Genomic DNA, 27,551 nt, shown 5'->3' on the forward strand with positions numbered 1-27,551 from the left:
CAGCACACACATGCTGTAGATACAACTCAGATACAGGAGTGAGCCAGCTGATCATCTTGTCCCACATCAAGCAACAGATTCAATTTCGGATGACAAAATACTGTCCTTCACAAGGATGCAAAACCACATGGAATTTTCTGGGTTGCAAATTTGACTAGAAGGCTTTCAACAGACAGAAAAGACGGTTTGCACAGTAACTTCCTCTTTTCTGAAATTTCCTTCCAGTTTGCAGGATCCTGCTGTCTTTGCGCATTTGCTGTCAGCCTGACTCCCATGCCGACCGCCATAAATGCAGCAGTGGCTCAGCAAACGGCTGCAGGGTCAGTCCCCAGCACCACTGCTGGCACTACGGAGGGGGCAGGAGGGGGCACAGGGGGCATTTATTCTGCCATTATAAGTCGCAATCAGCCCATTATCCACATAAAGGAGAAGACCTATGAAGAGCTTCACAAGAAGTGCCTGGAGAAAAACATTCTCTATGAAGATCCTGATTTCCCCCCAAATGAGTCATCCCTTTTCTACAGCCAGAAAAGTCCCGTCAAGTTCGAATGGAAAAGACCACGTGTAAGTAACATGTTTGCTGATTGCCTTTTTCTGTAAATTGAAGTATACACCCTGAGCTTACTTTTTTGCAGAAATTTTGTGTTGGAGAGGCAGGTGGATTAACTGGAAATATATTTCCTTAGAGTTCTCCTGGGAGATAACTAGCTAAGGCTGTGAAAGCTTAGGCAATGTGAATATAATGATTAAAATTCAATAAAACACCAGCAAGAAAAGAGATGGAATGAAATATTTAGAAAGAGGTATGGGGAATTTCATTTTCTTCTTGCATGGTTTGCCTGGGATTTTCTTGTGTGAAAGTACCAAAGAAAAACTCTCCTCTGTCTGCAACAAGTTACTGAGTTTGCTGAGGCTTAATTTTTTTAACACTTTATTTCACTTAAACCTTTATTTCACTTAAACCTTTATTTTGGTTTGAAACTTTATTCCACCATTTTTCTCATGTGTGAAAATAAAAGGACAAGTTATGTTCTAAGACATGTTCTTAGTCAGTTTTTCCCTGCATTGCTTATCCCACTTACCATGAATGTGGGTATTCTAATCACAATGAATACCCACTCTTGCCTACTCATCCCATGCATTTTCCTATTTCGTGGGTATTTCCCAACCAGCCCTCCTGTTTTTTTCATCTTCTTTTTCCCCATCTCTCTCACTGGCAGAGGACTAACACCTCAGTTCCCAGCTGATTCTCCCTCCTACTTGAGGAGGAGTTACACATTTTCCCTGTCATATCTGCTGGGCAGCTGCTCCCCTGCAGCAAGGCAGAGTGGGACAGTGCCTTGGCCCTTGCCATCCCCTGTCTGACAGTGGGGGTTTTGTTCTGAGGAGCCTCCACAGCTCCATCTCTTTGGCAGTTTTTGGCCCCCTATTTTATATTTTCCATATTTCCCCTGTGCCCAAATCTGTGCTTCAGTGGCAAAGTCGGTGGTGATAATTAAAACTGACCACAGGACTGTAACTGAATAGCAAAAAACCACGAGCTCTTGTGGATGGCTCTTACAGATGTGGAGGAAGGCCACGTGCTTTTGTCACAATTTGAGAATATGGAGGGATCAAAATGAGTCCCCCATCTGCTGTGTCCTGTGCACCTCTGCCCCTGTCACTCCTTCATCATCACCACAGCTACATCAGCCTCTAGGAATGTGTGTGAATGACTTAAATGCAGCACCAAATTAGTCATGTAAAGGGATGGGATTTCCCCTTCTTCCCTTTCCCTGCAGAGAGAAACAGTACAGCAGTGCTGTGGATGAGTGCATCATCCTGCAGCACACAGACTGCAAGTGTCATATTAGAAAGCCTCAAAACAAAAGAAATGCACAATGCAACCTCAGACTTGTCTTATATAACTGTGCAGGCACAGATCGAGCCTTTGTTATTGGAAAGGTTCAGACCAGGGTCTTAATTCCAAAGACATTTCCTTAAGTCACTCATGAATACGTAACTTTGGACTCACTATTCATGTAGCAGCCACAGACTGGGGACCATGTAAGACTTAAAATACAATATAAACTTCAAACCCAAAGCTATATGGTTTTTTTTGACACAAGCTAAGACTTTATGAAGTCAAATGAATATGAACTCAATTGCACAGGCTGTGTTTTGTAATAGTCTGTAAAGATATGGACAATTTCTGTTCTTGTTAAATTGCAATAGCTTTGCAACCCCCCCACCAAGAAAGAAAATACTTTCGCCTATGAAATATACTTTTATAAAGTGCTAATTTTAATTACTTTGAAATTCAGGTCAGTAGTTGAATAAAAGTGGATAATGTAGTCCAAAAGCAAAAAAAAAACCAAAACTCACAGTTCAGAATTCCTGAGAGAATATCCTAATGTGACCAGTCTAGATCCTTTCCCTGTGCCATTTTATGTGATACATACCTCCAGACACAGAAAATAAACAAGTGATCAATGTGCTCTATGATCCCACTTAAAACAGAGGGCTGGGAAATACACAACCTATTCCTGACTCTCTGGCTTCCTGAGTCACCTCAGACATGTCAGCTCATCTATTTGTATCAAAGCCCCTCTACCCAGAGGTCAGGTCCTCCTCTGCCACCTCCCAAAATGCTTGTCCTCTGCTGCACTGAGGGCAGCAAATGCATGAGGACGGGCCTTGTCCCTTACCCACAGAAGGACAGGTGCTGTGCAGGGCAGCTGGCAGCCCTAGCATGGGGCAGCAAAAAGGCATTTGTAATTCTACCCAGCTACTGACTGCCATGCCACGACATGAATGCACAGAGAAGATCTCCTAATCCTCAATTCAGACAAAAGCCAAGTAAGATCCCTGAAAGTTCCCCTGAGTAAAGTCTGCAGGATCCATCCCTCCCATGTTTCTGTTCAGAGTATGCAGGACCATGGTTTAGATATGTAGAGGGAAAATTAAATCCCCCTCAGTTAATGCAAAATATTAAACCATTCACTCACCCACAGCAGGTAAGAGAAGTCCAAAGAGCTGTTTACACCTACAACAAGTTATTTCCAACTCATTGACTGCTTGTGCCTCTCACAACTTTGCTGCTGGTGGGAATTTCTCACAGCTGAGAGCAACGATGAGGCTACTGATCTTTCAGAGTGGAGGAAAAGTCTGTGTTATAACATAACACAGAATATTGAGAGGTCCTGCTGCAGTCCTGTTTGGATCTAATGACACCAGGGTATTGATAGGAAGGCTCTACTGTGACACTGTGCTTTCAAATGTACCATTGTCATTCTCCTTGCTCACAGCCAAGTTACAACATAACCACCACATTCAATGACTTCCCTATGGTGATCCTCTCCATAACCAGAAAATCACCAGGAAGACCTTTCTTTTTCATAATGAATACAAATGAAATCAAGTCAACAAATTACTGGATTTTGCTTGGAATGAAAATTAATCAGTCAGATCATCTACTGCACACATGTGAAGCTGTTTGAATTCAGCAATCACAAAATGTGTGCCTGTGCAGGTCATACCACAAAGCAAAGATGGAAGTTAGTGCCACCAAGATAGAACTTTCAGAAGAAGATAATCCAACTCAGAAGCTCTAAAAGCAGCTTGGTGTTTGACATGAGCTGTGCCTTGAAGTGCGCAGCACAGACATTTAAAAGCGCAAGACGTCTAGACCACAAGAGACCAAGCAACAATGAGGCTACAAATTGTCTTAGGCTGAAAAAGATCCTTCCCCTGTTTGATAGGATCAGTTTAGGGAATTTACATAGAATGCCATCGTTTATTAATGGCAGTTTTTAAAGGAATTAATGCCTTTTGCTGCAGCAGTATAAGCTGACTGGCAGATTTCTTCCTGATACAGAAGAAAAGTCAATGAAAATGTAACAAAGGTCAAATGCCATTTTTAGTTGCATGCTGCCTTTGCGTTTTCCAGTGCTCCCTTCCAACTGACTCATAAGTAATCTCTTCCCAGAATGCAGCATGCACCACTACTAGGTTTTTCCTGGGATTCTTTGTTTTCTTTGCTGTAACTGACTCTTTGTAATGAAATTACAGTCTCAACTGGATCAACCCAGTGCAACACAAAGCTCCTTTGGATAGTACCAAGGCAGTCTGAGGCACTCAGATCAGAGGAGGCTCTTTCAAAAGATGAATCATGGCCTCAGTGAAGTGCAGCCTGTTGGGATTCTCTGTGATAACTTGACCTAGGAGATAAAGAGCAATCCCTTGCTCAGCCAGGAAGACTGGAAGGACAGACCTGCCACCTGCATCTTGGACACCTGGTCATTTCAGTCTGCTGACTGAGTACTTCAGCCTTGGAAGACCTTGATGCCTTTCTCTGCAACTTCAGCTGTACTCAGCAAACTAGTGCAGCTGGAGATGAACTAAGGAAATACAAATTAAAATCATATCCACAGTGTGCTATACACACCTGGCCCGCATAAAGAAATGCAAGAAAAGCATTTCTGTCATAGCTAAACCAGGCCACATGACAATTGCATGATTCTTTCCTTTGCATTCCTTTACCAAGCATCCTACAAAACAAATGAGCCCAAGATGCAATAAATGGCTCTGAGTAACACATTGCTGTACATTTAATATTTGGAAACAACTAGGTGGATTTCAAAGCTAGTTACAATAAGAGCAAGATCAAACCAAAATACAATAATAGAGTTGGAAAAAACACAAACCAAAAACCTAGCATCTCAGACCAGTTTTCAGCAGAGCACCACAGCAATGCAACGTAGAATATTTTCAAAAAGATGAGTGAGTGGAGAAAAGCAGGAAGGCATCTCAAACATCTGTTTTGACAGAACTGGACTCCAACAGCTGACCAAGGCCCAAAATAACAGGACAATCCCACCATTCCTTCCCTCAAGGAAAGTAAAGTGCCTGCAGGGGTTGGTGGTAGGGAGGATGGCAGAAGTTGGTCTCTCTGTCTGGCTATTTGACTAATCCAAATACTTATATCAAAGCAACTCTTCTGATAACTGTGAAGGAGAAAAGAAGTGGGTTTGAGGCAAGCAAAACTACTAGACCTGAAACATGAGTCTGGGAAAGTCCATGGTCACCCTGATGATATTAACAAAAAGCTCTAGACTACAGAGACAACATTAGCTGCCCGTGTATGCTGCCACACAAGCAATTGCCAATTGTTTGCTCTGTCTCCTTCCCACTCTAGTCCCAACAGCTTTCAACAGATTGGGCTCTTGGACTATACTTTGTCTTCTTCCCAATCTGCAGGTGCTCAGGACAGTGCTCCTCAGGTTGCAATATCTTTCTTTCCTTACCCTCATAAGAGATGCATCCAGAAGTTGTGTCTTCTTATTCTTCTCCATACCAATTATTTACGTATGACAAATGGGATAAAGCAGGGACAGTTTTCACTCTGTAGGACAGGTTAAAACCACTACTTTCCTTGGTTTTCCTCTGTGTGGTTTTCCACAGTCTTTGTCCATTATAGAAAAGGGCTATGTAAGCCTGCAATTGTCCCACCTCACTTGCTGCATTTTGCCTTCCCTCCGTGCAGAAATGTCTTTATTATTTATACATGTATAGCATCTTGTACCCAGTCTGTTCTAGTATAAATACAGACAAACCCAATACATTGTGCAATGTGCAGGATGAAAGGAGACCTTCCTGTCCTTGGAGACAGATTATATCTGTACACATTTTTGACTGTAGCATTGTCAATTACTACAACATGAGGAAAAGAATAAAATCTCTTAACCAGCAGCTGATTATTTCTGGTAATTAAACATCTGATCCTTTAATTTTAAGAAGGAGCAATGCCAGGGTTCATTCCCTATGAAATGCATTCCTCAACCCTTTTAATGCCCCAACATGCCAGTTACTGCAAATTGGACATAAGATAATTTTAAAATAATTTAGTCTGGTCCCCTGATGTTTTTTTTCATCTACTTTCTCTCCTGCCTCATCCAATGTTTTGGATTTTTTCATAACTGTGCAGAAAAAATATTTTCCCCAATTCTTCTCCTTTCAGTGTGTTTTCACATTACAGTACAGAGGGAGCACCCCAGGCTCAATATTAGACCCTGTAGGTGCATGGGGAAAACTCTGACTCTGACATTTTCATAGTGAAACTCTGCAGATGAAAACTGTGAGAGAGGTTTTGATACCACAAGCTATCCTATAGGAAAATGTTCTAAAACTGCCTTTACTTCTGTGCTAAACAGGCATCATCATGGACACTTTTCCTGCTCATCCATCTGTTTCTGTTTTGCAGGAAATCTGTGAGAATCCACGGTTTATTATTGGTGGAGCCAACAGAACAGATATCTGCCAAGGAGAATTAGGTATGAAATTCTTACTTCAACTCCATACTTTTTAAAGTCTACATCATGGTTTAGCTCTCACTTAATTTTCTTTCATTCCCAAGGTGATATCCTCTGTCTCAGTGATTCTTTTGCTCTGTAGCAAATTGTTGAAATCTGCTTAGTAGCAATCTAGGCAAGAACTTTTAGTGAAAGATTCACATGACACAGGGAATTCTTAATGCGGGTAACAGTGCTCATCACATTTTAGGCTTTTTCTAAAGTATGGGGAATATCATCTGTTTAGCCTGTGTGTACCCAGCCATGAACAATGCCCATGAGCATTTCTAGAGCACAAACAAATAAAGTGCTAAAGTACTTCAGAACACATGGAGAATCATACTCTACTGAGAATTAACATCACTTTGCAGTATCTCAGGTTTTCCTTTTGATTCTAATTGCTCTCTCCCTTCATTTTGTCTGCTGCTTCTGCTCATTTACAGGTAACTGCTGGTTTCTGGCTGCCATTGCTTGCCTGACACTGAATAAAAAACTACTAACTAGAGTTATTCCTCATGACCAGTCCTTTATACAGAACTATGCTGGCATCTTTCACTTCCAGGTGAGTCGCTCCGTCTACTGGTGAGCATATGCATTTACCCAAGGTTTAGTTCTTGGCGTGCTCTTCTCTCTTTCCCCACCCTTTGGAAGCATGAGTGACAGCAGGAAGGAAAAGGGACTGAATTACCTCACCCCAAACTCTTCCATCAGGGCAGTCACAGCAAGGCCAGCCAATAAAAGCAGTTAGGGAGCATTAACCCAGCGAGGAAGCATTTGCAAATTGCAGTGTCCTGGGTGTAAGGAGTAACAACAGGTGCCTGGTCCTGCCTCACTGCTCAGATGCAGCTCTGCAGCCAGCACAAACACGCGGGCACTTGGCAAGAGCAGCTGCTTTTAGGCCCACAAATAGCTGGTCTGTCAAAACAAGTTCTCGAAGGACTTCTTATTCAGAAAAGATTGACTGCTTTCCATATTTCCTTTGGTTCTCTTAAGGAACTTTTTGCCCAGGGGAATTCAGTACAGCTGCCTCCCTCACAGCAGCCAGCAGTTTTGGCCACATTATGAAGTGTATTTCCACATTTCTCCTCTCTCAGCCTGACTTTTCAGCCAGGCTTCCTCTCCCTGCACCACGCCAATCCAGTGAATGGGGTTTTTTCTGTTTGCCTTTGAGCAGTTCTGGCGCTATGGAGACTGGGTGGATGTCGTCATCGATGACTGCTTACCCACCTACAACAACCAGCTGGTCTTTACCAAGTCCTCCCAGCGCAACGAGTTTTGGAGCGCCCTCCTAGAAAAGGCCTATGCAAAGTAAAGCGAACCGCGGACTGCGCCGGGCTCCGCAGCACCGCTCCCTCTGCTGGGGCGGTGCTTACAGCACTGCATACAGCGTTTAGAAGCGCGCAGAGTATTCCTGAATACACACCAATGCCTTTTCCTATGCCTTGGAGTTGGGGATGGGTTAAAGTGTATTTTCTAGGAAGTTTTGCTACTCATTCAGAAAACTACATTTGACTTTCAGCATATCTTTTTTTTTTTTTTTCTATGTGTGCAGGTGGTATGTTTTCAAACTTTTAACTTGTGAGTTACCAGACAGATGGGTTGTGGGGTTTTAGTATGTTTGTTTACATAGCTGTAGTTATATACACAAGATGGATATAAATATATAGGTCTATATATATACCTCTGTAAAAGATCTCTTTTTATCTCTTTTCTAGACTCCATGGGTCATATGAAGCTTTGAAGGGAGGCAACACCACTGAAGCCATGGAGGACTTCACTGGAGGAGTCACAGAGTTCTACGAGATAAAGGATGCCCCTAAAGATATCTATAAAATCATGAAACATGCCATTGACAGAGGATCCCTCATGGCCAGTTCCATTGATGTGAGTTCATCTGAACTTTGTGGATAAGAAATGACGGAGGAGAGGGACCTCTCCATTCACAACCAAATATATACCACCTTTGGAACTGCTTGGTTTAGGCCACATAGAAAACATCCATTTCTAGGAGATGGAGTAATCCCCCCTAGAGACCAGTCATTAGCAAACAGTGAGTACCAAAAGGGAAATAAACAGAAGTAGAACATGGAGGTGGAAAGAACGGGTGCAATCAGCAAAACCAGTACCCCTTCCCCCTCAGGACCCTAACTCAATGAAAGGTAGTATGAGGATGCTGCAACTCTGTTAAGACACAAATCTTCATGTCAAAGATCTTAAGCGTGCAGATTAACATTTTATTGCCCCCATGGCTAACAGACTGTCTTCACTTATTGTGGTGAACTTAAAAGTTAAAAAATTAATACTTTATGGAGTACCATATTTCAGTAAAAGTGGGAGAACTGTGCTATTGACCACTGTAGATAAGTATGGACATTATGAGGGAAAAGAGAAGTAATCTGGGCTATCTTTTACCACTCATCTTCCTCCATGATACCCTTCTCTGTGCCAGGATGATCTAGGCTTTTCCTATGGATCAGCTCCTCGGAGCAACATTGGGGAACTGATTGCTCGCATGGTGAAGAATCAAGAAAATGCACAGATGACTCAGTCCCAGATGACTGTAGACTACCAGGGCATCGAGGAGAGGCCAGCCTGGGTATGTCTCCTAAGCAGTTGACTTCAGAATGCTTTTATCTACAAACTGTTAGAGAAACATGTCACCAATGCTTTTCAATCCTTATTTGGTTTCACAAATAACACTAATGAAATGTTCTTATGGATGCTGTTTGATGTGTGTGTTGAAAGACTTCAGTGCTTTCCAGCACAGTGACTGATACTAGTGGGTTTCACTGATACTGAGGCATTAAAGGGCTGTTGGCTTGTGATACAGGCTTATAATTTGCAGAATAAGAAATTTATTAGTGGATTTTATCAAGTCTCTTGCTTGAATAGGGTGGAGAGAATGAAAAAACTAAAATACTAGAATAGAACAAGATCATTGAGTGTGCATGAAATGCCAAAGAAATAAAAAGCAAGTTCTGCATAGCTCTCGCTCCAGGCAAAAAAGCTCTTAGTAAACTTATTTTGAGACAGAGTGCTCTACCCATTAATAGAGGAAAGTATGCTCCAGGGACACTCTTTTTTTTTTTTTTTTTTTTTTTTTTTTTTTTTGATTACTGCAAACAAAGTCCTCATTAAAAATGCCTAAAAAGGAAAAGGAAAAACGTGGAGTTTTTTATGAGTGATGAAATAAAAAGTAACTCCAGCATATCCACAAAAGTATCTAGCAAAGTAGAGAGATGTTAAAATCCTCTAAGAAAAAATCCCATACTGGAAAACTTAGAAGCTTTCGACTCTGTCTCTTTGGCTGCCTTCTCTATGTCAGGCAGCTCGTATATGATGCCCTTTAGGGAGCATTTCCATGACAATGAAATTACATCTCTTGTTTTACAGGGGTGTAGGGAAGGGTGGGAGAAAAACAAAACAAAACAAAACCAAAGAAAAATCCTCCACAATTACATCACTCAAAACTTTTGGTTGTGCAAACTTTCTTCTGCATTTGCAGCTGAAATAGCTGATTTTTTTTCTCTTTTGACATCCCTATTTAGTTCTTCCTAAAAGACTGAAATGGTGTCATTCTTTGGGAAAGACCAGTATGACTATCTTGTTTTGCAAGTATGGATGTCCAAATCTCCCATGTCTTGGGGTAGAATTTCCTCCTCAGTGACTGTCTACTAAAAGAAGATTGCAAAACTCTTTCTATACTTGTTGCCCCAGCAGCTGTTGTGCTGCTGGTTATTGCATATTCCTGAATCATTACCAGGAAAAAAATCCGGACTCTCGATGGAAAGAGGCAGATGAAACATTTCCAAAACCTGGACTTTGAGAAGTTGTCCAGGTCCCCAGAAGTTAGGGTTCTTAAATAGAAATAAAAGGGTTCTGACAAGTGATGATGGCAACAACTAGAGAAGAAATGAAGAAAAAAGGAATTAGGTGTGAGGTTATAGTATGAAAACAGAATCAAGGGGAAAGAAACCAAATAGATGCTGAAGTGAAATAATGGAAAACAATTGCAACATCCAGGAAATATTTGGATGGGATCTTCCCTGTGCAAGCTGAGAACATTTCTGTGTGACCTTACTAATTCTCCCTCAATATCCAGCTCCGCCTTTTTCATGCCATTAGATGTGTCAAGAAGGGGTTGCAGAGTTACTGACAGGACTTTGCAGGCATCTCTCAGCAACAGACACAAAAGAAGGAGGGGAAGTTTTGCTCGTGGTCCACATGCATGTGGCAGGGTCTGCCCCTCTCACTGATACTGGACATATCTCGTACAAGTAGAGCAGGCTGTGTGCATGTGCCATCCTGCTCCCAATTCCAGATCTCACAGATAGACAAGTAAAAATCCATCAGAGACACTAAAAGCTGATGACTAGGACAGCAAATATATTTACACCTGAGCAAAACAGCTATGCCCTTCCTGAAAGTTAGATGCAATAAGATAGTGTCAGTTAGCAGGAACAGTGTATTAAATGTCATTGTGATAAGATAGCAGCCATGTGGAAAGATGAAAGTATTCTAGGTGTTGATTTGCTCTGATTTTTAACCAGTTCATGTGTAATAACCTTACAGAGCGGTACAAGAACATACCATCCTGAACAGTCCTTCTAATACAAAAAGCTAATTATTTGATTAGGCATGCTATATCCTGCAATGTTCCCATGTTCCAAGTGCAAAAAGCAATAGCTTACAAAAAAGGGAAAAAGACACCAGAAAATGTCCTTTCTAATTGATATTATCAACTTTTTCCATTTTTACTTCATGTTTCACTCCTTTCTAACTATCAGTGTGAATTCTATGGGCGCTTAGCTTGACCACTTTGACAAACACAAAGAGGAGAACAACGCAAAAATCCCGTCAGCTGAATGGTGTCACCCTCCCTGTGAAAGCCCTGGGTGGCAGCGGAGCTTTGTGTGACCCCCACGGGTGTTTCTCTCTGTCTAACAGACCATAATGCCGATGCAGTATGAGACACGGATGTCCTGCGGGCTCGTCAAAGGGCACGCCTACTCCGTGACGGCCGTGGAAGAGGTACGCGCCCCGCTCCCCTCCAGCTGTGCACAGCTGCCGCCGCCGCTGGCCTGGCCCCACACATGGCAGCAAAGCCATGAGAAGCATGAAAAGCAAAAGAAATTAAGCTAAGGAAACAAAATTATATTCAAATAAGTTAAAACCTTGTGGACAAAGAAACCTATCCAAGTTTTGGCTCACTTGGGATATACCCACTTGGGTAAAGGTGGCCACAGGCAGCCACCTCCTGTGGTGGTTTTACAGCCTTCCCACAGCCACCCCAAGAAGATCAGGCTGGGGTATGGCCCAGAAAAGCACCATCACTGGAGGGTGTGGTGACAGGCAGAACATGTCCTTTTGAACCTACTCTCACTCTATTCTTGTTGCCTTCTTTTTTTCCATTAGACAGTATTTAAAGGGGAAAAAATACGTCTGGTAAGGCTGAGAAACCCCTGGGGCCAGGTGGAATGGAATGGAGCCTGGAGTGACAAGTGAGTAAAACAGAGCTTCACATAATTTGAAAAAGAAGTTGCAGCTTTATTTGCCTTTATGCAGCTTTTGCATAATCCTAATATTCAGTGATGAGGTATCTGAATTGTCTTTGTTGTAATTTTGAAGTTGATTGAGTGCTTAGCTGAAGCTGTAAAAAAGAAAAGAGTATCTAATAAGATGTTAAAACAGGCTTTAATAAATGGAAATTAAGACAGAACCCAGTCTAATGATGCATTAAATCTAGTTTTACTGTCCATTTTCAAAACAAGATATGACACTAGAAAAATCTTGCAAGTTATGAAAGAACTGAATGAAGCAAGATGACAGTGTTTTCCTTAAAAGAATTTCAATAGGTACACTAGCAATTATAATCTGCAAACACCTTCTTCTTCAAGCTAAGTAAAATTAACACAGTTCAGCAGATGTTTGAGAGCTGCTAAGAGGAATTCTAAGAGGAAGGCTGAGAGAAGTAGGACAGTTGCTTCTTTTATTTGGTCATGTGGAAAAGAGGATAGCATTGAGAACAAATAGTTGCAAGGCTTACAAAGGAAAAATTATGTGGAGGTAGCAAGATGACTCTTGATTTTTCACTCTGTGAGGCTAAAGTGTAGAAACTTTAATGAAAACTATATTGCAAATCCTAAGCTAACTTGTTTACTCCTTTGAAGGTCAGAGGAGTGGGACTCTGTTAATGAAGCAGAGAAAATCCGCCTGCAGCACAAGGTCGTGGAGGATGGGGAGTTCTGGTAAGAGCATCAGTTTCTCTAAGAAATATGGAATCACAGCAAAAATGAATGCCATTGCACTACTACCAATGTGCTAAAACCATTGCAGTGATTTCTGTTCCCTTCATATCCCCAGTAAGCCCTGCTCTGTGATCCTCTCATTCTCCCACCAGAGATTATTCAGTGCCATCAGCACAGTTTTTCTAATTATGCTACATTTCCACAAGCTCTCCATCACAATTCCTACTTACCATCCTCTCAGCTCAGTTTCCCTGAGTTTGGAGCTGTACCTGTGGTAACTCACCAACCAGCAGACCGAGAGCATTTGGAAGACATGGCACTCCCACTGCAAACTCATCCCAGTACTGACAGCGCAGTTGGTCACCGTCCTCCACCTCCCCAGGGTCTTTCAGACAACTGCCAACCGTGTAAATGCATTTGGGTTCAATTTCCCCTCAATTCCTCCAGGATATCATTTCAAGATTTCATGAGGCACTTCACAAAGCTTGAGATTTGTAACCTCACACCTGATGCTCTGGAAGTGGATAAATTCCAGACCTGGACCGTGTCAGTCAATGAAGGACGCTGGGTGAGAGGCTGCTCAGCTGGAGGCTGCCGCAATTATCCGGGTGAGCAAAGGGTCTTTAGAGATACAGCCTCTTTGATGGGGACTAGGTTAGATCCCAAAGACTAATTCATACCACAGTACTGTTAGTGCTCAGCCATAGCAAAAGCCTTGCTTCCTCAGTGGACAAGGCATGCAATTGGTCACTGGAAATCTTCTGCTATGCTGTAACAGAACGTGGTGAGCCCAAAAGGCAGCCCTGGCAAAGGTAAATCCTTTTTCAAGTACTTCTCAGTGCCCCAAGTAAAAGGGAGGAATTTCACCCTAACAGTTAGATTTCACTTGGGAAATTCACTTTTGTGGATTACTGATAGCTTTATGGACTTTGGAAGTTTATCAGATGACAGTTCTCCATATATCCTCTTTTGCAATGCAGTTGTTAGTATTAAGTAACAGCCATAATATGTTAAAAAACCCATGTATGTCTTAGCCCAATTTTAACCTTTCCCTCATGAGCCATAGGCAGGGAGCTTAAAAGTTCTCTTTTATCATGAGCATCATTAGAAGACTGAAGCTTTACATCTTTTCTTTGGGTTGCTGGTGGGATTTTACAGATACATTTTGGACCAATCCCCAGTATCGCTTGAAGCTCCTGGAGGAGGATGATGATCCTGAGGATGAAGAGGTTATCTGCAGCTTCCTTGTCGCACTGATGCAGAAAAACAGGAGGAAAGAGCGCAAGCTGGGAGCCAACCTGTATACCATTGGCTTTGCCATCTATGAGGTAACAGCTCTAGATTTTGCTCCTTGCACTGTGGTCGCAAATCTTGACAGTATGCATTTACCAAGAGAGTCACTGAATCATTCAAGCTGATTGCATCAACTGCAATGTTTGCTTTGCAAGGGAGTCAGAAAATCTGGAAGAGAGGAAGGAAATTCAAGTCTTCCTAACTCCTTGTACAACAGCAATGTCAGGGTTTACCCATCTATTAAGTAAGACACTTTTTAGGCTTTTATAGTGACCTAATGCCAGATTTTAGCATATTTTTTCCCATATATTCTTCAATCTCACTTTTGTCCTTTCTGAAACTAAGCATTTCATTGGCAGAAGAGTGTGAAAAAGGAAACAGACATCCAAGGCTCATACATAGCAATTAACCTCTGTCCCTGCTACTGACTTGATGAAAAAGTCAATTTACTCAGTCCCTTGCACAAACATATTTGGCTCAGATTTTAGCTGATTTCATGTAGAAGCCAAGAAACTTAGAAAGGAAGAGGGAAAGTGCTTATCTGACTAAGGGCATTTTAATTTCTGTGCCCCCAGAACTTTAGTTGAATGCCCTTGTCTATGACCTATAAACATGTAGTCTCCCCTTGCAGCTCTGACTGTTTCTTCTCTCTGTTTCTCCCTAAGGTGCCTGAAGAGGTATGCGCAGAACAGAGCCAGATTGACATCTTGGTGTATACCCACAGCTAATGTTACTGTAATGCCTGGCAGTAAGTCAGCAGGAGACTGTCCAGTCAAGTTTGTTTTCAGGGATGTAGCAGCAGTAGAACTGCTAACCTTTTTGCTTTGAGTGTTTATTAGTAATATTTTGTGAGTAGTTTTTAGTTCCTTCTCACTTGCACCCCATTTTCAATTGGACCTTTGCATCAGTGCTTCTTTTCTCTTCTGTGGTGCCCTGGCCATCACTTGCACAGTTGGTCTGAGATCCAGGAAGCAGTGCCTGTGAGGGCTTAGCCTCTGCACTCCATGCAGAACCACCCTAAGCCACTTGCATTTCCTCCTAAAAATAATACAAATGGCCTACATTCTGCAGTCACAGAGTTTTCTCTGTAGTCTTAGAATGGTTTAGAAAATTAATGGTTGTTTCAGACATTGAAAAAATCTTATCAAAAGTACACAGATTACATTTTTTTCTGAGCCTGACAGTAGCTGAATCATTGGCATCACAAGTTTTGCTAACAAGCTCACCTGAAGGCTGTTACCTGGAAAGCATGAGGATGGGAGTCTGAATTTTGTCTTTGCCAAATATCTTACAGATGGTAATATCTGCAAAAAAACAGTCTGCAAGTGTGTTTAGTCCACAATTCTTGGCTTAATTTTCATATTTGAACTAATGCAATGTTTGATTATCACATTTGTTTAGCAGATACACAACTCATGTTTTGTCTAGACAAGGACATGTTTACGCTGAAAGCACCTTCACTTTACTACTCTGCATGTAGGAGTTTGCTTCCACCATTCCTTGCCATGCATCCTCCAAGGAAAGTGGCTGATCTTTGGTTACACACAAAGCAGCATCTAGCAAAAGAGTCAGATACAAGTACCTACACAGCAGAAGTCAGCCACACAATCTGAAAGTGGGCCCTAGAGCAGCCTTCAGAAGCCAAGTAGACTCAGTCAGTGGCAACTTAAAGGTGACAGACTCTGTACCTGCCACCAGCTACCACCAGTCCTCAGCTCCCTGCTTGCTAAGCTACTGCTTCCTGTGTTTTCTGTCTCAGCTGTGCACTGCCTGCATGGCAACCCACCTGGGCAATGGGCAAGACTTCCTTGAGGACAAATGGACTAATTTGTTCTGCAGATGCATGGTACTAAGCACCACTTGCAGAAGGATTTTTTCCTCTACAATGCCTCCAAAGCTAGAAGTAAGACCTACATTAACATGCGAGAAATCTCTGAGCGCTTCCGGTTACCTCCCAGCGAGTACGTCATCATCCCATCGACATATGAGCCCCACCAGGAGGGAGAATTCATCCTCAGGGTCTTCTCAGAGAAAAGAAGTCTTTCAGAGTAAGTTGCAGAGCCGTTTATCTAGCCATATAGGTGGAGTGATCTCACTAGTCTGTTAAAGTCATGTTATCAGTTTGCTACACCCTGCTTTTTATTTTCTTAACATCACTAGAAACTCCAAGCTGCGAACTCATTTCCACAAGCTTACTTTATAGAGTAACAAGATCCTGCTTTGAATTGTCTTTGGAGAAGCTTACTGCTTACAGGATATCCTTTGCAAACAAACCATTAGGCATTTACTAAGGCCAAAGAACTTCTGTTTTACTTCCAGCTCACTGTTATAAAGGCTCTTTACAGGAGTAAGCCAGGTGGCAGCTGTCCTGGAAGTGGTACTTGGGATGTTCAGCTCAAACTAGGAAAAAGCTACTCTTAAAGCCTGCAGCTGTAATGCTGGAAGCCAGCCCACACCACTGGCTGCTTGGAAAATTTGAGTGGCTGCTTAAAAACCACCTAAAGAAACAAGCAACTTTGGGAACAGTCACTTTCCTGATTTATTTGTTTTCTGCTTCCTACTTAGGGAGGTTGAAAACATGATTGAGGCAGAACGTCCATTGGTAAGTACTGTCCTGGTCCTCTTTTGTGTATAGGGGTAGAGAGGAACATGATATCTAGGGAAACCTATAGCAGGAAATAATTTGCAGCTACATGACAGCACTTTTATCAAATTCTCATCTTTTTTCTCATTAAGATACGTCTGTTGACACTTGATTTATATATACTACTTTCTGAACTTGATTCAGTCCAAAATGCTTTTGCAAATTTGAAATCTGGTCCTGGCATAAAGAAGCTGAATGCTAAGCATTGTTTTTGCTTCCATCAAGGGAGATTATCCATTTACCAAGGGAGGCCTAGCTCTGTGCCCTGAGATACTTTCTTTGTGAAATTGGCGTCTCATCTAATAAAGAAAAAACTACCTTAATTTGAAGTACCTGCTTTCTGAAAAGGGATCCTAACAGCACTCTGTTTCAAAATAGCATCCATGGCACATTCTAACTCTTCCCCCTGGAGTTTTTTACACATCTTTGTGGGAATGTACTAAATCAAACAATACAATAAGTCTTGAAAAAAAAAATCAGAGGAAATGCTGTTGCACAAAATTGAGCTCCATCAAACCTTGCTCAGAAATGTTCCCCTTTTGTTTGATGTCATAGTGAAAAACAACTGTCCAGATGTGAGGGAATTAAATTGTCACTTCAGATATCATTGATCTATGGGCATAGAAGTTCAATCTCCCCTACACTGGCAGGCTGGGAAAAAGAAAAGGAATACTTAGAACTAAAGAGATTTTATTCAAGCAGACAAAGCCCCGTATGAGATGAGACACAGTTTTGCTATGGTTTCTGCAATGTGTTTCTTTCAGTATGCTATTTCTTGGTGGGTGCATGTTCCCTCATTTTTAGTGATTTGAAAGCTCTATAAATATAGGAAATGGAAAAATTTGTATGAGTATAGGAACTGAAAAAATAAACATGAGAAGGGGAAAAAAAAAGTTTGCCTTCAGCTCTGCAAAATCTGATCAAGCGCTTTTTCATTTTGTCTCTTCACACAGAAGAAAAAGGGCAAGGTAGGTACCTGTGCAATGTGCTAAGTGCCAACAAGGCAAAGAGCATGTGCAGTGCATGAGCAAGGACAGAGTTCCTTGCTATTATAATTTTCTCTGTGTCTGGAAACTGGCCTAGTTAATGAAGGGTGCTGGATACGAGGCCATTTGCATGCAGCAAAGATTTTGTGATCCTACTTGAGATTCTAATAAAATAGCATCATATACCCTTCTCACTCAAAGGGGTGGTGAAAGGGTAACAAACTGTTCGGCTTTATCAGCTCAGTCCTCTGGGCTGCTCAAACTGTTCTTCCTCCCTGCCCCTCCAGAAGCAACCTGACACCCCTTGCTAGTGAAAAGCACCCCGTCTCCAGCTCACCAAAATCCTGGATGATATTTTTGATTGGACGCAACATGTTTTGGACCTTGAAAATATAATCAGATATTTTAATCCCAAGAGAGGCTGATTGTAATTAATACTCTAGAGTAATACATTCACATAATGTAGCAGTTTTTTCCTTGTTTTAAATACACCAGAGCAGAACAATTGCACAGAGCTGCTTACAGCTGAGTGCTTCAAGAATCAGTACAGATAAAGAACAGTACAGATAACTAACAAGCTTCTACACAAGTAACTCCTTTTCTGTGAGCTATTCACATTTGGCTTGTTTTCAGTGCTACTGTCCTTGAGGGGCAAGCTCATCAGTTTAAGTGATAAGCATCTGGGAGGCTTATTTTGCTTAAAAACGGATAGAACCCCAGGAAAAAAAAAAAAAGAAAAAAAACCAAAAAAACCCAACAACAAAACTCCAGAAAGAACACCACAAAAAAAAAAAAAAAAAAAAAAAAAAAAACCAAACAAACAAACAACCCAACCAAACAAACAAAAAAAAACCAGCTAAAACACCAAAACTAAAACAAAACCACACAAAGAAACCCCAAACAAAAACAACAAACTAAAAACTAAACACATTTAATGACTGTCTTTCTGATAAGGAAAGCTAGAACCCAGAAAGCTAGGAATTGCACTATTTTGCAAAAAGATTTCTGCAGCCTTTTTTTAGCATGAGGAGAGCAGTAACTGCAGAATTTTCCCACCTTTTTATTTCATCCTTTCTTTTCTTTCATTCCAAGAAATGGCTTCTCTCGTCATACTTTCAAGAGCAGGAGTTGTTGCTGCATGTACTTTCCAAAGAATGCTTGTAACCAAATATTTTCCTTTCCACTATTTCTCCTGTAATTTCCACTTCTCTTTTGCTCTCTTCTTCTTCTTCTTCTTCTAGCCTATCATCTTCGTTTCTGACAGAGCAAACAGCAATAAGGAGCTGACAGCAGATGAAAATGCTGGCAAAGATGGTGAAAAAACCCAAGCAGATAAGAAAAAGGTTTCTGCAGCAAGCGGCAAAGGGGGAAATAGGGCTTGGTCTGGCTAGCACAAAAGAGTGGCTGAGGAGATAACAGGAATGGGGCAAAGAGGTGTCCTGAGATACTAAACAGCTCCTCATCAGATCTTTACATGACTCTCGTCTGGTTAATGTGGATCTAATGAGCACAAGCACAGAGAGACTGTCCCTTCAGTTATTTAACAACTCTGCTGGAGGATTTAGGTGCTTGAAAACATCTCCTGGTTGCTCTATCACACAAGAATCTTGGTTGTGAGAGATTCCTTCCCCACATTCATGTAACCCCGCTCAGCCCCCTGAGGCAGTGCAGCTTTACAGAGAGCACATGCACAAACTGCACCCTAGGGGCTGCAGAAGCTCCTGGCAACGACCACAGCCACTCCTGTTACAAATACACACCTCTATCCTAGTCCTTGTTGGCCAGAGGATAAAGGAGAGCTCAGGAGCTCCAGCACCCTCCCTCCCTCACCACCAGAGAGGAGGAAAACCGAGTAGCAAATTCAGAGTTTCTTCCTGCAGGTGGGTGAAACACAACACATCTAACAGCCAGATCCCACATCCAGGCTTGTGGCATCTGGGGGGCATGGCTGGAGCATCTGCTTACAGGGAGGGTGCTGCATGACTGCTAGAGCATGCAGGAGGTGAAGTGAGAACCAGTCTAAACTTTCCTCTGCATTTAGACAAAGGAAAACAAGAAATGAGCTAAGAAATTAATTTTGTCACCTATAACTTTCATTTCCCTTTTCAGTATCAGCTTCAGAGTTCAAGGTTGCACTTTCCATGTGTCTGAGAAAGCTTCATGTTCCTTGTTTTCCTCTGTCTCATATGCTATTTGTCTTCAGCAAGGGGCCCCGCACATCATAAAGAGTTCTCACATGGTCATTTATAGCCTACAGGGCAGCTATAAGGCAGATACTGTGTCCCCACCCATGGCAGGGAGGCTTGAACAAGATAATCTTTAAGGTCCCTTTCAACCAAAACCATTCTTTGAATCTCTAATAAGCCTCTTCAGCTCCAAACTTCTCTCTGGCAATATTTTGGAACAAAAAATTAGAAGACAACTACCAGTGGAAGTAGTTATTTAGGCTCCTTCCAATAGAAGAGAGAACAATGTGATGAGTTTAAACACTTGGCAGTTTTAAGGAGGAGAATTACCAAAAACATAGGGAAAGGAGTGGGAGGATAACCCATTCCTCCAAAGGCCCCCAGATTCACTAAGATGATCCCTCACAGAAGGGTAAGTGAGCCATCCAGGCTCTTTCTCTTTCCCACTGGGCTCAGGATGTATCTCTACTTTGCTTGTCTCTTTTCAGCGTTCTTCAACAAAAGCTCATGAGGAGAGTGAAGAGCAAAAACAGTTCAGGAATATTTTCCGACAGATTGCAGGAGATGTGAGTATGCAATCGATCCCTGTCTCTGCCCTCAAAGCAGCCTGTCTACAACAGTTCCTAAATCAACTATTCCATGAATTAAAAACATTGAATATTATAATTTCCTTTGATTTTCCTCCCGTCAAATTCTCTTTGCGATTTTGAGATAAGTAAAATCAAATAAAAACCTTTAAGTATACAGCTATCCTCATATATGTATGTATAAACTATTCTCACTGTGTCTGAGGGAGTCTTATTTAAAATCAGCTTTTTTTTCTCCTATCTCCTACAAGATACTGTTTTGCACAGCAAGTATAAACAAGTTAGAAATGCAGTGCCCTCTGGTATACGCTTAACAAAGGAAGTTAAAGATAAAAACAGATCAAAGAACTGCATAAATCAAGTGGCTGCATATGGGATACAGGAATTTTGCTATTTGACTTATACCCTGGCTTGAAATTACCAGTCATTCTTCTAGTTGTAGTTTAATGAGCACTGTATGGTAACTTCAGGTCTACCTTGTATGGCAGCCTCAGGAAAGGGCTGGAGTAATGTTCACATGAAGTAGAATGCCCTCTGGTTTGAAACACGTGTATGTCTTATTGAAAAATGACCAAATACTTTTAGCATATCCATCCATAAAATTGTTTTTCATAAAGAATGCTGTAACTAATGATATTCTCATCACATTTCCATCAGGACATGGAGATCAATGCTGAGGAACTTAGGAATGTTCTCAACAATGTCGTAAAAAAACGTGAGTTTGAGCGTGTTTTTTACTAACCCTGGGCAAAGAAATCTGTGACAGAGCATAACTCCCCACCATGAGTTTCTAAAAATTATTGATGTTTTCAAACTCAGAAATTTCCTAGTCATATTTCCATAGATAATGCATCTGAGCCTTTCACAAGCTGAACTTTTCACAGAGGTGATCTCTACAGGTTGTTAGTACTGATAATCTAGAAATGAGCAGATGCATTCATTGGAATTACCACTGGGACAATAATGCAATTCTCAGTCTGCAAATGCCCTTTAAAGAAAATTTCTAGTGGAGAGGCAAACTGTTCTCCCTGTTTAGCAAACTTTAACCTACAGACCCCGGACTTGCTTAGTAACCTAGAAGTTAGTTTCGAGTTTTCCAGAGTTTTTTATTGTATATAACAAGTCAAGAAAATAGTATCTAATTCACAGACAATAACATTACTGAGAGTCTTTCCAGATTTCTCTGCCACTCATTTCTTACTGGATGAAGGAAGTAGGTTTGGCTTTTACTTTGATTAGAGTTACACCTGAGAGAAAAATCACTTGCTGATTTGCATGATTTGTATTCACCTGGGATCTTTTGTTTCAGATAAGGACCTAAGGTCAGAAGGGTTTGAACTGGAATCCTGCCGCAGCATGATTGCTTTAATGGATGTATCCTTTCCTGGTGAAAAGGGACAGCTTGAAACCGCACACACACAGGCACACACAACTTAGTAAGCCAGGGAAACAAAACAGCAATTTGTAGTCTGTAGTCAGATTAAAAAAGCACTCCTGATTTGGCACATCTCAATTCCAGTCATCTCAATGTTAAGATAATTGGCAGAGAGAAATATCCCCCAAAAAAAAGCTACAGAACAAAGCAGTCAGTATGACACTCTTCTTTAGGTATCAGAGACTGGCCACACTATGTACTAAAGCATGATTTTTTTCATTATTATATTTAAAACAAACTCAACATAACTATAGTTCTTGCCAATAAACTTACTATATTTATCTCTTTAAGTTTACAATGTATCACATATTCTACTGTATGCTCAGCTTGCAATGCAGGCAGAACTTGTCTGGAACAGGTGCAATAAAACACACAACAAGATGCCACATGGTTACCTCTGCCACAACCACCCTAGGCTTTCCAGTCTGAGATAACACAATTTTGAGAGAATCTAAGTGCATACAAATATAACCAGAACAAAAGTGTAACTACAACCCACAGCCATAATGGTTGGAGCCTAAGCATATTTTTGAAAAGAGCTTTAGTCAACATTTTGCTTATTTCTCAATTCATTTTAAGCAAGGCAGAAAGAGCTTCACTCCAGAGTAAAGCTCAGCTGTCATAAAAAGCACTGGGTGAGCTTCACATTTGGAGGTATTTCAGAAGAGCCCACTAAAACATCCTAGTCATGCACTTTTAGAATAGTTCTAGAGGCAAAGCTGTGTCCTGTACCAGAAGTTATCTTCTGCACAAAGTAGAAGTAGTACTTCACACTCCTGAAGCACTAAGCTATGCACAATAACCAAAATGTTCACAAATATTTTACTGCACAGCTGAGTCAACTCTATGCTGAGGAGATCCCCAATCCAGTTTTACATTCATCCCTTCACCAGTAGTTGCAGACTTAATTAATTTTATCCTAAAAGTGTTGTGGGTTTTTTACCTGAATGTTTGCATCACAGACAGATGGCTCTGGGAAGATAAACTTTGATGAATTTCGACATCTCTGGGACAAGATTAAAAGCTGGCAGGTATTGCTGGTATCTTTACAGCTCCTCTTCACAGCTTCTGCAGTGCAAGTGTTCTACAGGAAAACTAGAACTCTCCACATATGCTCCATCAAAAAGAAAGGCTAAGAAATAAGTGAATTAGCTTCAAAAATGAGAAGTAACAAAAATTCGCTCCTCATCCTACTTCACAGCCTAAGCAAATAGCCTGAATATGCCATGTACAACCTTCCCCCATGAGAGTAGCACAGAGGCATACAAATTAAAGGAGGAGAATGATGGGAACTAGAATCAGGCCTCAATAATAGCTTAATTAGGGCAATCAAGAGGGAGGATTACCAGCATAAACTCAAGTCAAACAAGGAGAGTCTCAAGGGGAGAGCTTTTTTGCTTCCCAGAAATTGGATCTAAATTATTTTACTTTGCAGCTGGGAGGAACTCTGTGCTAACAACCCAGAGTGCCCAGCAGTGGCAATACAAGGCACGTGGCAAAGCCCCCAAGTGCCTGAGGCACACACCCCATATCCCCTCAATGAGTGCATTGAAGAGCAGTACAAGTTTTTATTACTGTTGTCTGGTTTTTTCTTTTTCCAGAAAATTTTCAAGCGCTATGACACGGATCATTCAGGAACCATTAACAGCTACGAGATGCGCAATGCAGTCAATGATGCAGGTACTGTCCCCTGTGCAGTGTCCACAGCTGAAGAAACTTTGTTTTGTTTTGGTGCATCACAGGGTGAGATCACTGAACACTGTGCTGCCTTTTAAGGACAGATCCTAGAGAAATTAGAAAATATTTCTTTCCCCCAACAGAGCTTCTCAAATATCCAAATGGCAAGCTTGTATGTCTTGCCAGCCAAATAGATCTCTTCAGCTCTTATTTAATGCAATGAGTGATGCTTTGCTGTCTTAAGGATGTCCTACTCAGGGTCCTACTATTCAGGGGGACCAGGGAGTGCTGAAGACATTTACACTCATTTAAGCTCTGGATTCTATGCATTTGTCCAAGTAACAAACAAAGAACAGTGGAAAACCTTCAACCTAAGTGTATAGGCACTGAAACTAGGATGGAGCAGGTCTATGTCCAAGTGTGCATCACAGGTAATTGGGTAGGCATTTCTTGAGTCATGTTAATGTTTCTTCAGTACTGAGCCCTGTGGCTTGAGTCTCTTCTATCTGCACAATAAGAAAGTATTTTTGCAAACTTACAGTTAATGAAATTCATTCTGATAAGAGAGACTTTGGACTTTTCCTGCTTGTCTCAGATACACCAGTATGCTTCTTCTCCTGGGGAGCAGGCCTTCCCCCACAAATATCTTTACCAGGTTTCTGAGGGAGTGAGATGACCTCTTGGATCAGAAAATCTGTAGTATCACTATAAACCTAGATGGGATTTCAGTGACACTTTGTTTTCAGTAGTATTTTGGCACATCAATGAACAGAAACAAAATGGCTACCTTGTACTTTACAAAACCTCAGTGATTCTGGAATTCTTTGCCAAAGACAAAACTACACCTGGATTTAGACTCCTGCTGTGGTAGAAACATGGGTAATTTTTATTTTCTGTGTTTCTGTTCTCACCAGGAAAGTAGTCACTGTAAAGAGAGAAAATATTTAAGTACCTCCTCCCCTGATTTTAGAACTGAGAACATTTCAGTCTTACAGCACATAAGCTGTGCGTGACCTTGGATTTGGCCAACAAAGAGCTGTACCCAAACCGTGACAGACCCTTTCAAGGCACAGCACAGGCTGCAGCATTCAGTGCTAAAGCTCAGTCCCACCACACCAAGAAGTTGCCTCCTTGTCTATTTTCTGAACATTGTTAATTGTTGTTTTATAGCAACTTCCTCCCGCTCTTCTGTCCCCCAGTTTTAGCAGATTTGCTCTCAGCAGGCCCAGCTGAGCTGGAAGGCCCCACAGGCCCTCTGGTGCCGCAGCTCTCTTCACACTTACAGCCTGAGGTAACTCACGTGCTAAGGGCCCTCTCACAGCATTGCTCCTGGTTTAGGAAGGCAGCTGGACGCAGTGAAGCTCCTTACAGCTTTACTTCATTTTGTTTAGCAGTTGCAGCAGGACGCTCCAGCCTGGGCTTCGGCTGGGCCAGAGGAGCGCCTGTGCCCCCCCCCCCCCCCTCATGGAGCAGGGCCTTCCCTGCCCGAGGCCCAGCTGTGCCCCGCTTTTGCTTCCCTGCAGGGTTTCGGCTGAACAACCAGCTCTACGACATCATCACCATGCGCTACGCTGACAAGAACATGAACATCGATTTTGACAGCTTCATCTGCTGCTTCGTGCGCCTGGACGCCATGTTCCGTGAGTGGCTACCCTGGTCCCACGGCACGGCCTCCCCTCCTGCCCCCACACACAGCCGGCCATCCATGGAACCGCCTGGCTTCAAAAGGACCTCAAGGCTGACCTGGTTCCAACCCCCCTGCTGTGGGCAAGGACACCTATTGCTCAGAGCCCCATCATACTAATAGCAAAGTTTGTTCACAGCACTCCTGCCCCTGTGTCAGGTGTTAATTATTACAGATATGTGCTTAGGGAACCTAAGATGACAAGTTGTCTCATACCAACACAGAAGAAACCACTGTGTTTCTCCTTGAATTAACTAAGGAAAAACACAGCAGAAAGTGACCCACAAGTGAAGACCCCTGAAAGTTGGCATTTCATAATGGGAGGACCATTTGATTTCCTGTCTGGGAATCATCTTTATTCACATAGTAACCTAATCTACTCTCTGTATTTTTGTTTCCTTACTTTAGGGGCATTCCATGCCTTTGACAAAGACGGAGATGGCATCATTAAGCTCAATGTCCTGGAGGTAAACTGCTTTATGAGAGTATGTCTAACACAATATCACAAGACTAAATTTTAATTGTATTAATCACTGTACATGTTCAAGGGTGAACTCTGTTAATAGAGTTCATCTGAAATTGCCACCTAATTGATAAGAAACCCCAAAACCTCCTAAAATTTTGTTACCAATTTTACACAGAAAACATCCATGATCTGCCAGCAACAGCTGCTCTGGAAATTCCAGCTGCTGCTGAAGGGTACGGCTGAGGCCTCTTCATATTATCCTTCAAGTCCATCAAAAAACTTTTGAATTTTTTTAATGAGGCTATTAAGATCAAACACAGTGATATGGTATTAAATGATAATGGGGCTTAGCATAGTTCTTGCCCTTTAAAAAATCTTGTTAAGAAGAATTAGAAAGTTTCGATTTCATGTCCTTTGTTAGGGAGACCATTAAAAACACTCTTGACTTTTTGCAAGGGAAGGAGATAAAGAAGCAAGAAACTCCAGAAAATTCCCCACTGTCACTCCATGCTAAGTGACAGCAAGCAGCTGCCTTCCAGCTAGAGATGGTGATGTCTTCACACAATTTGTGAGAGGACACCAACAACTCATCCATCCTTTAACTCTTCTTTCAGTGGCTGCAGCTCACGCTGTATGCGTAACACCGGAGCCAGTGGCCACCTCCATCAAGAACAGACTGAAGATTCCAAGGAGCTAGCACCATTCATCCCAAGGGCAAACAGGAGCAATTCCTAATTATGTCATTCACTCCTCAAGATGAACAGCACATGGGAAGAAGCTTGGAAAAAGACAATCATACTCTAGTGGACAGCACAGTACGCATATTTTGTAACTACTTTTATAGCATCCTGACATTTTCCTTTGGGCAACAAGGATTAATTTATTGATGACTGAATAAAGCTTTCTCTGCATGGTGAAGACATGGAGAATACAAAATTGTTCTGCTTGTGCTGACAGCTGGAAAGGTCTTCTCTCAAGTCAGGTGAAACTGGGACTGTATCTAACTGTGAAAGTCAGAGGTGTTTACTGTCACCTTGTAATTGGTCATTAACTCTTTATCCTGCTCTTGGTATTATCCTTTCACTCTTTGTAATGTTTATTTCACATTTCATTAATGCAACCCAATGACTCAGTTACAGATTTGGCTGTGCAGGTTGGATCAGTGCTGTAGAAATGGGAGAGCAGGGCACAACAGACTGCAATACCTGAGTACAGCTTGATATAATGCCTCAGCAGAGGTACCAGAACTGAGTAATTTTCTCTCATTTTTAGTAGTCATCCTGACTATAAATGTGGACATTGTAAGTTTTTCATTGTAACTGCATTCCCCATAATACAGAGGAACTTATTTGCCATTTGAGGCACACAACCTCTTATACACACAAATTTATATATCCACACACATATATTTCCCCCATCTCAGGTCCCATTTCCCAATACTAGCATGCATTTCTTTATTGCAAGAGGTGACTTGTAGCAGAATCTATGTCAGCATGACCACTTTGGGAATATTATTCTAATGGGTTAGTACAATTAGTTTCATGGAACCAAAAATAAAATCAATTGGATTTTGGCCTAGGCTTTTTGGTCTTATTCTGAAAGAACAGAAGAAGATGAAACATTGAGTACTCTCCCAATTATTCTCCTGAATATACAGCAGCTTTTAGAGTTTATGGCAAGTGTGAAATTAGCTTAATATCTCAAATATTTGCCAGTTTACTCCTTGAACACATTTAAAAAAAAAACACTTGAGAGGTTCCTTTGCTACCAGCTTAAAGGATGACAGGTACAATACAAAAAATGGAAGGGCAAACAAAAAATGCAAGGAAGACCAGAGTTTGTCAGGAGAACCTTTTACGTAGTTGTCTAGTGGCAAAAAGTAGCAAAGCAATCCACTAATGTAAAGTAAAAATTTAAAAACAAATTCTAGCATCCACTGAAAGTTATTCCAGTGAGTAGTACATTTAACTGAAATGACACTAAGAAGCAGAAAACTGTTTGACTATAAAGTTCTTA

The 27,551-nt window shown here is 41.6% G+C and overlaps 1 protein-coding gene across 3 annotated transcripts; it reads left to right on the forward strand.

Annotated features, from left to right (window-relative positions):
• On the forward strand, positions 1–27,108 carry CAPN3 (calpain 3). 3 transcript variants are annotated; one of them, XM_030240616.2, is made up of 24 exons: positions 1–564; positions 6,242–6,311; positions 6,773–6,891; positions 7,504–7,637; positions 8,045–8,213; positions 8,779–8,925; positions 11,277–11,360; positions 11,745–11,830; positions 12,500–12,577; positions 13,025–13,185; positions 13,736–13,905; positions 14,536–14,547; positions 15,710–15,918; positions 16,436–16,481; positions 17,468–17,482; positions 18,742–18,843; positions 20,175–20,252; positions 20,931–20,988; positions 21,583–21,647; positions 22,671–22,739; positions 23,310–23,388; positions 24,909–25,025; positions 25,478–25,536; positions 26,150–27,108. In XM_030240616.2, the coding sequence occupies exons 1-24, from the start codon at positions 274–276 to the stop codon at positions 26,174–26,176; spliced, it is 2,445 nt and encodes an 814-aa protein (XP_030096476.1). In that variant the 5' UTR covers positions 1–273; the 3' UTR covers positions 26,177–27,108. The 3 variants fall into 3 exon arrangements, with proteins under 3 accessions (XP_030096476.1, XP_030096475.1, XP_050831567.1); XM_030240615.2 differs by lacking the exons at positions 1–564; positions 6,242–6,311; positions 6,773–6,891; ... (9 more) ...; positions 17,468–17,482; positions 18,742–18,843 and having other exon boundaries at positions 15,680–15,918; positions 16,436–16,472; XM_050975610.1 differs by lacking the exons at positions 1–564; positions 6,242–6,311; positions 6,773–6,891; ... (10 more) ...; positions 17,468–17,482; positions 18,742–18,843 and having other exon boundaries at positions 15,837–15,918.
• Positions 27,109–27,551: the final 443 nt, after the last annotated feature.

Source organism: Serinus canaria, chromosome 5 (genome assembly GCF_022539315.1).
Source record: "Serinus canaria isolate serCan28SL12 chromosome 5, serCan2020, whole genome shotgun sequence".
NCBI lineage: Eukaryota > Metazoa > Chordata > Aves > Passeriformes > Fringillidae > Serinus > Serinus canaria.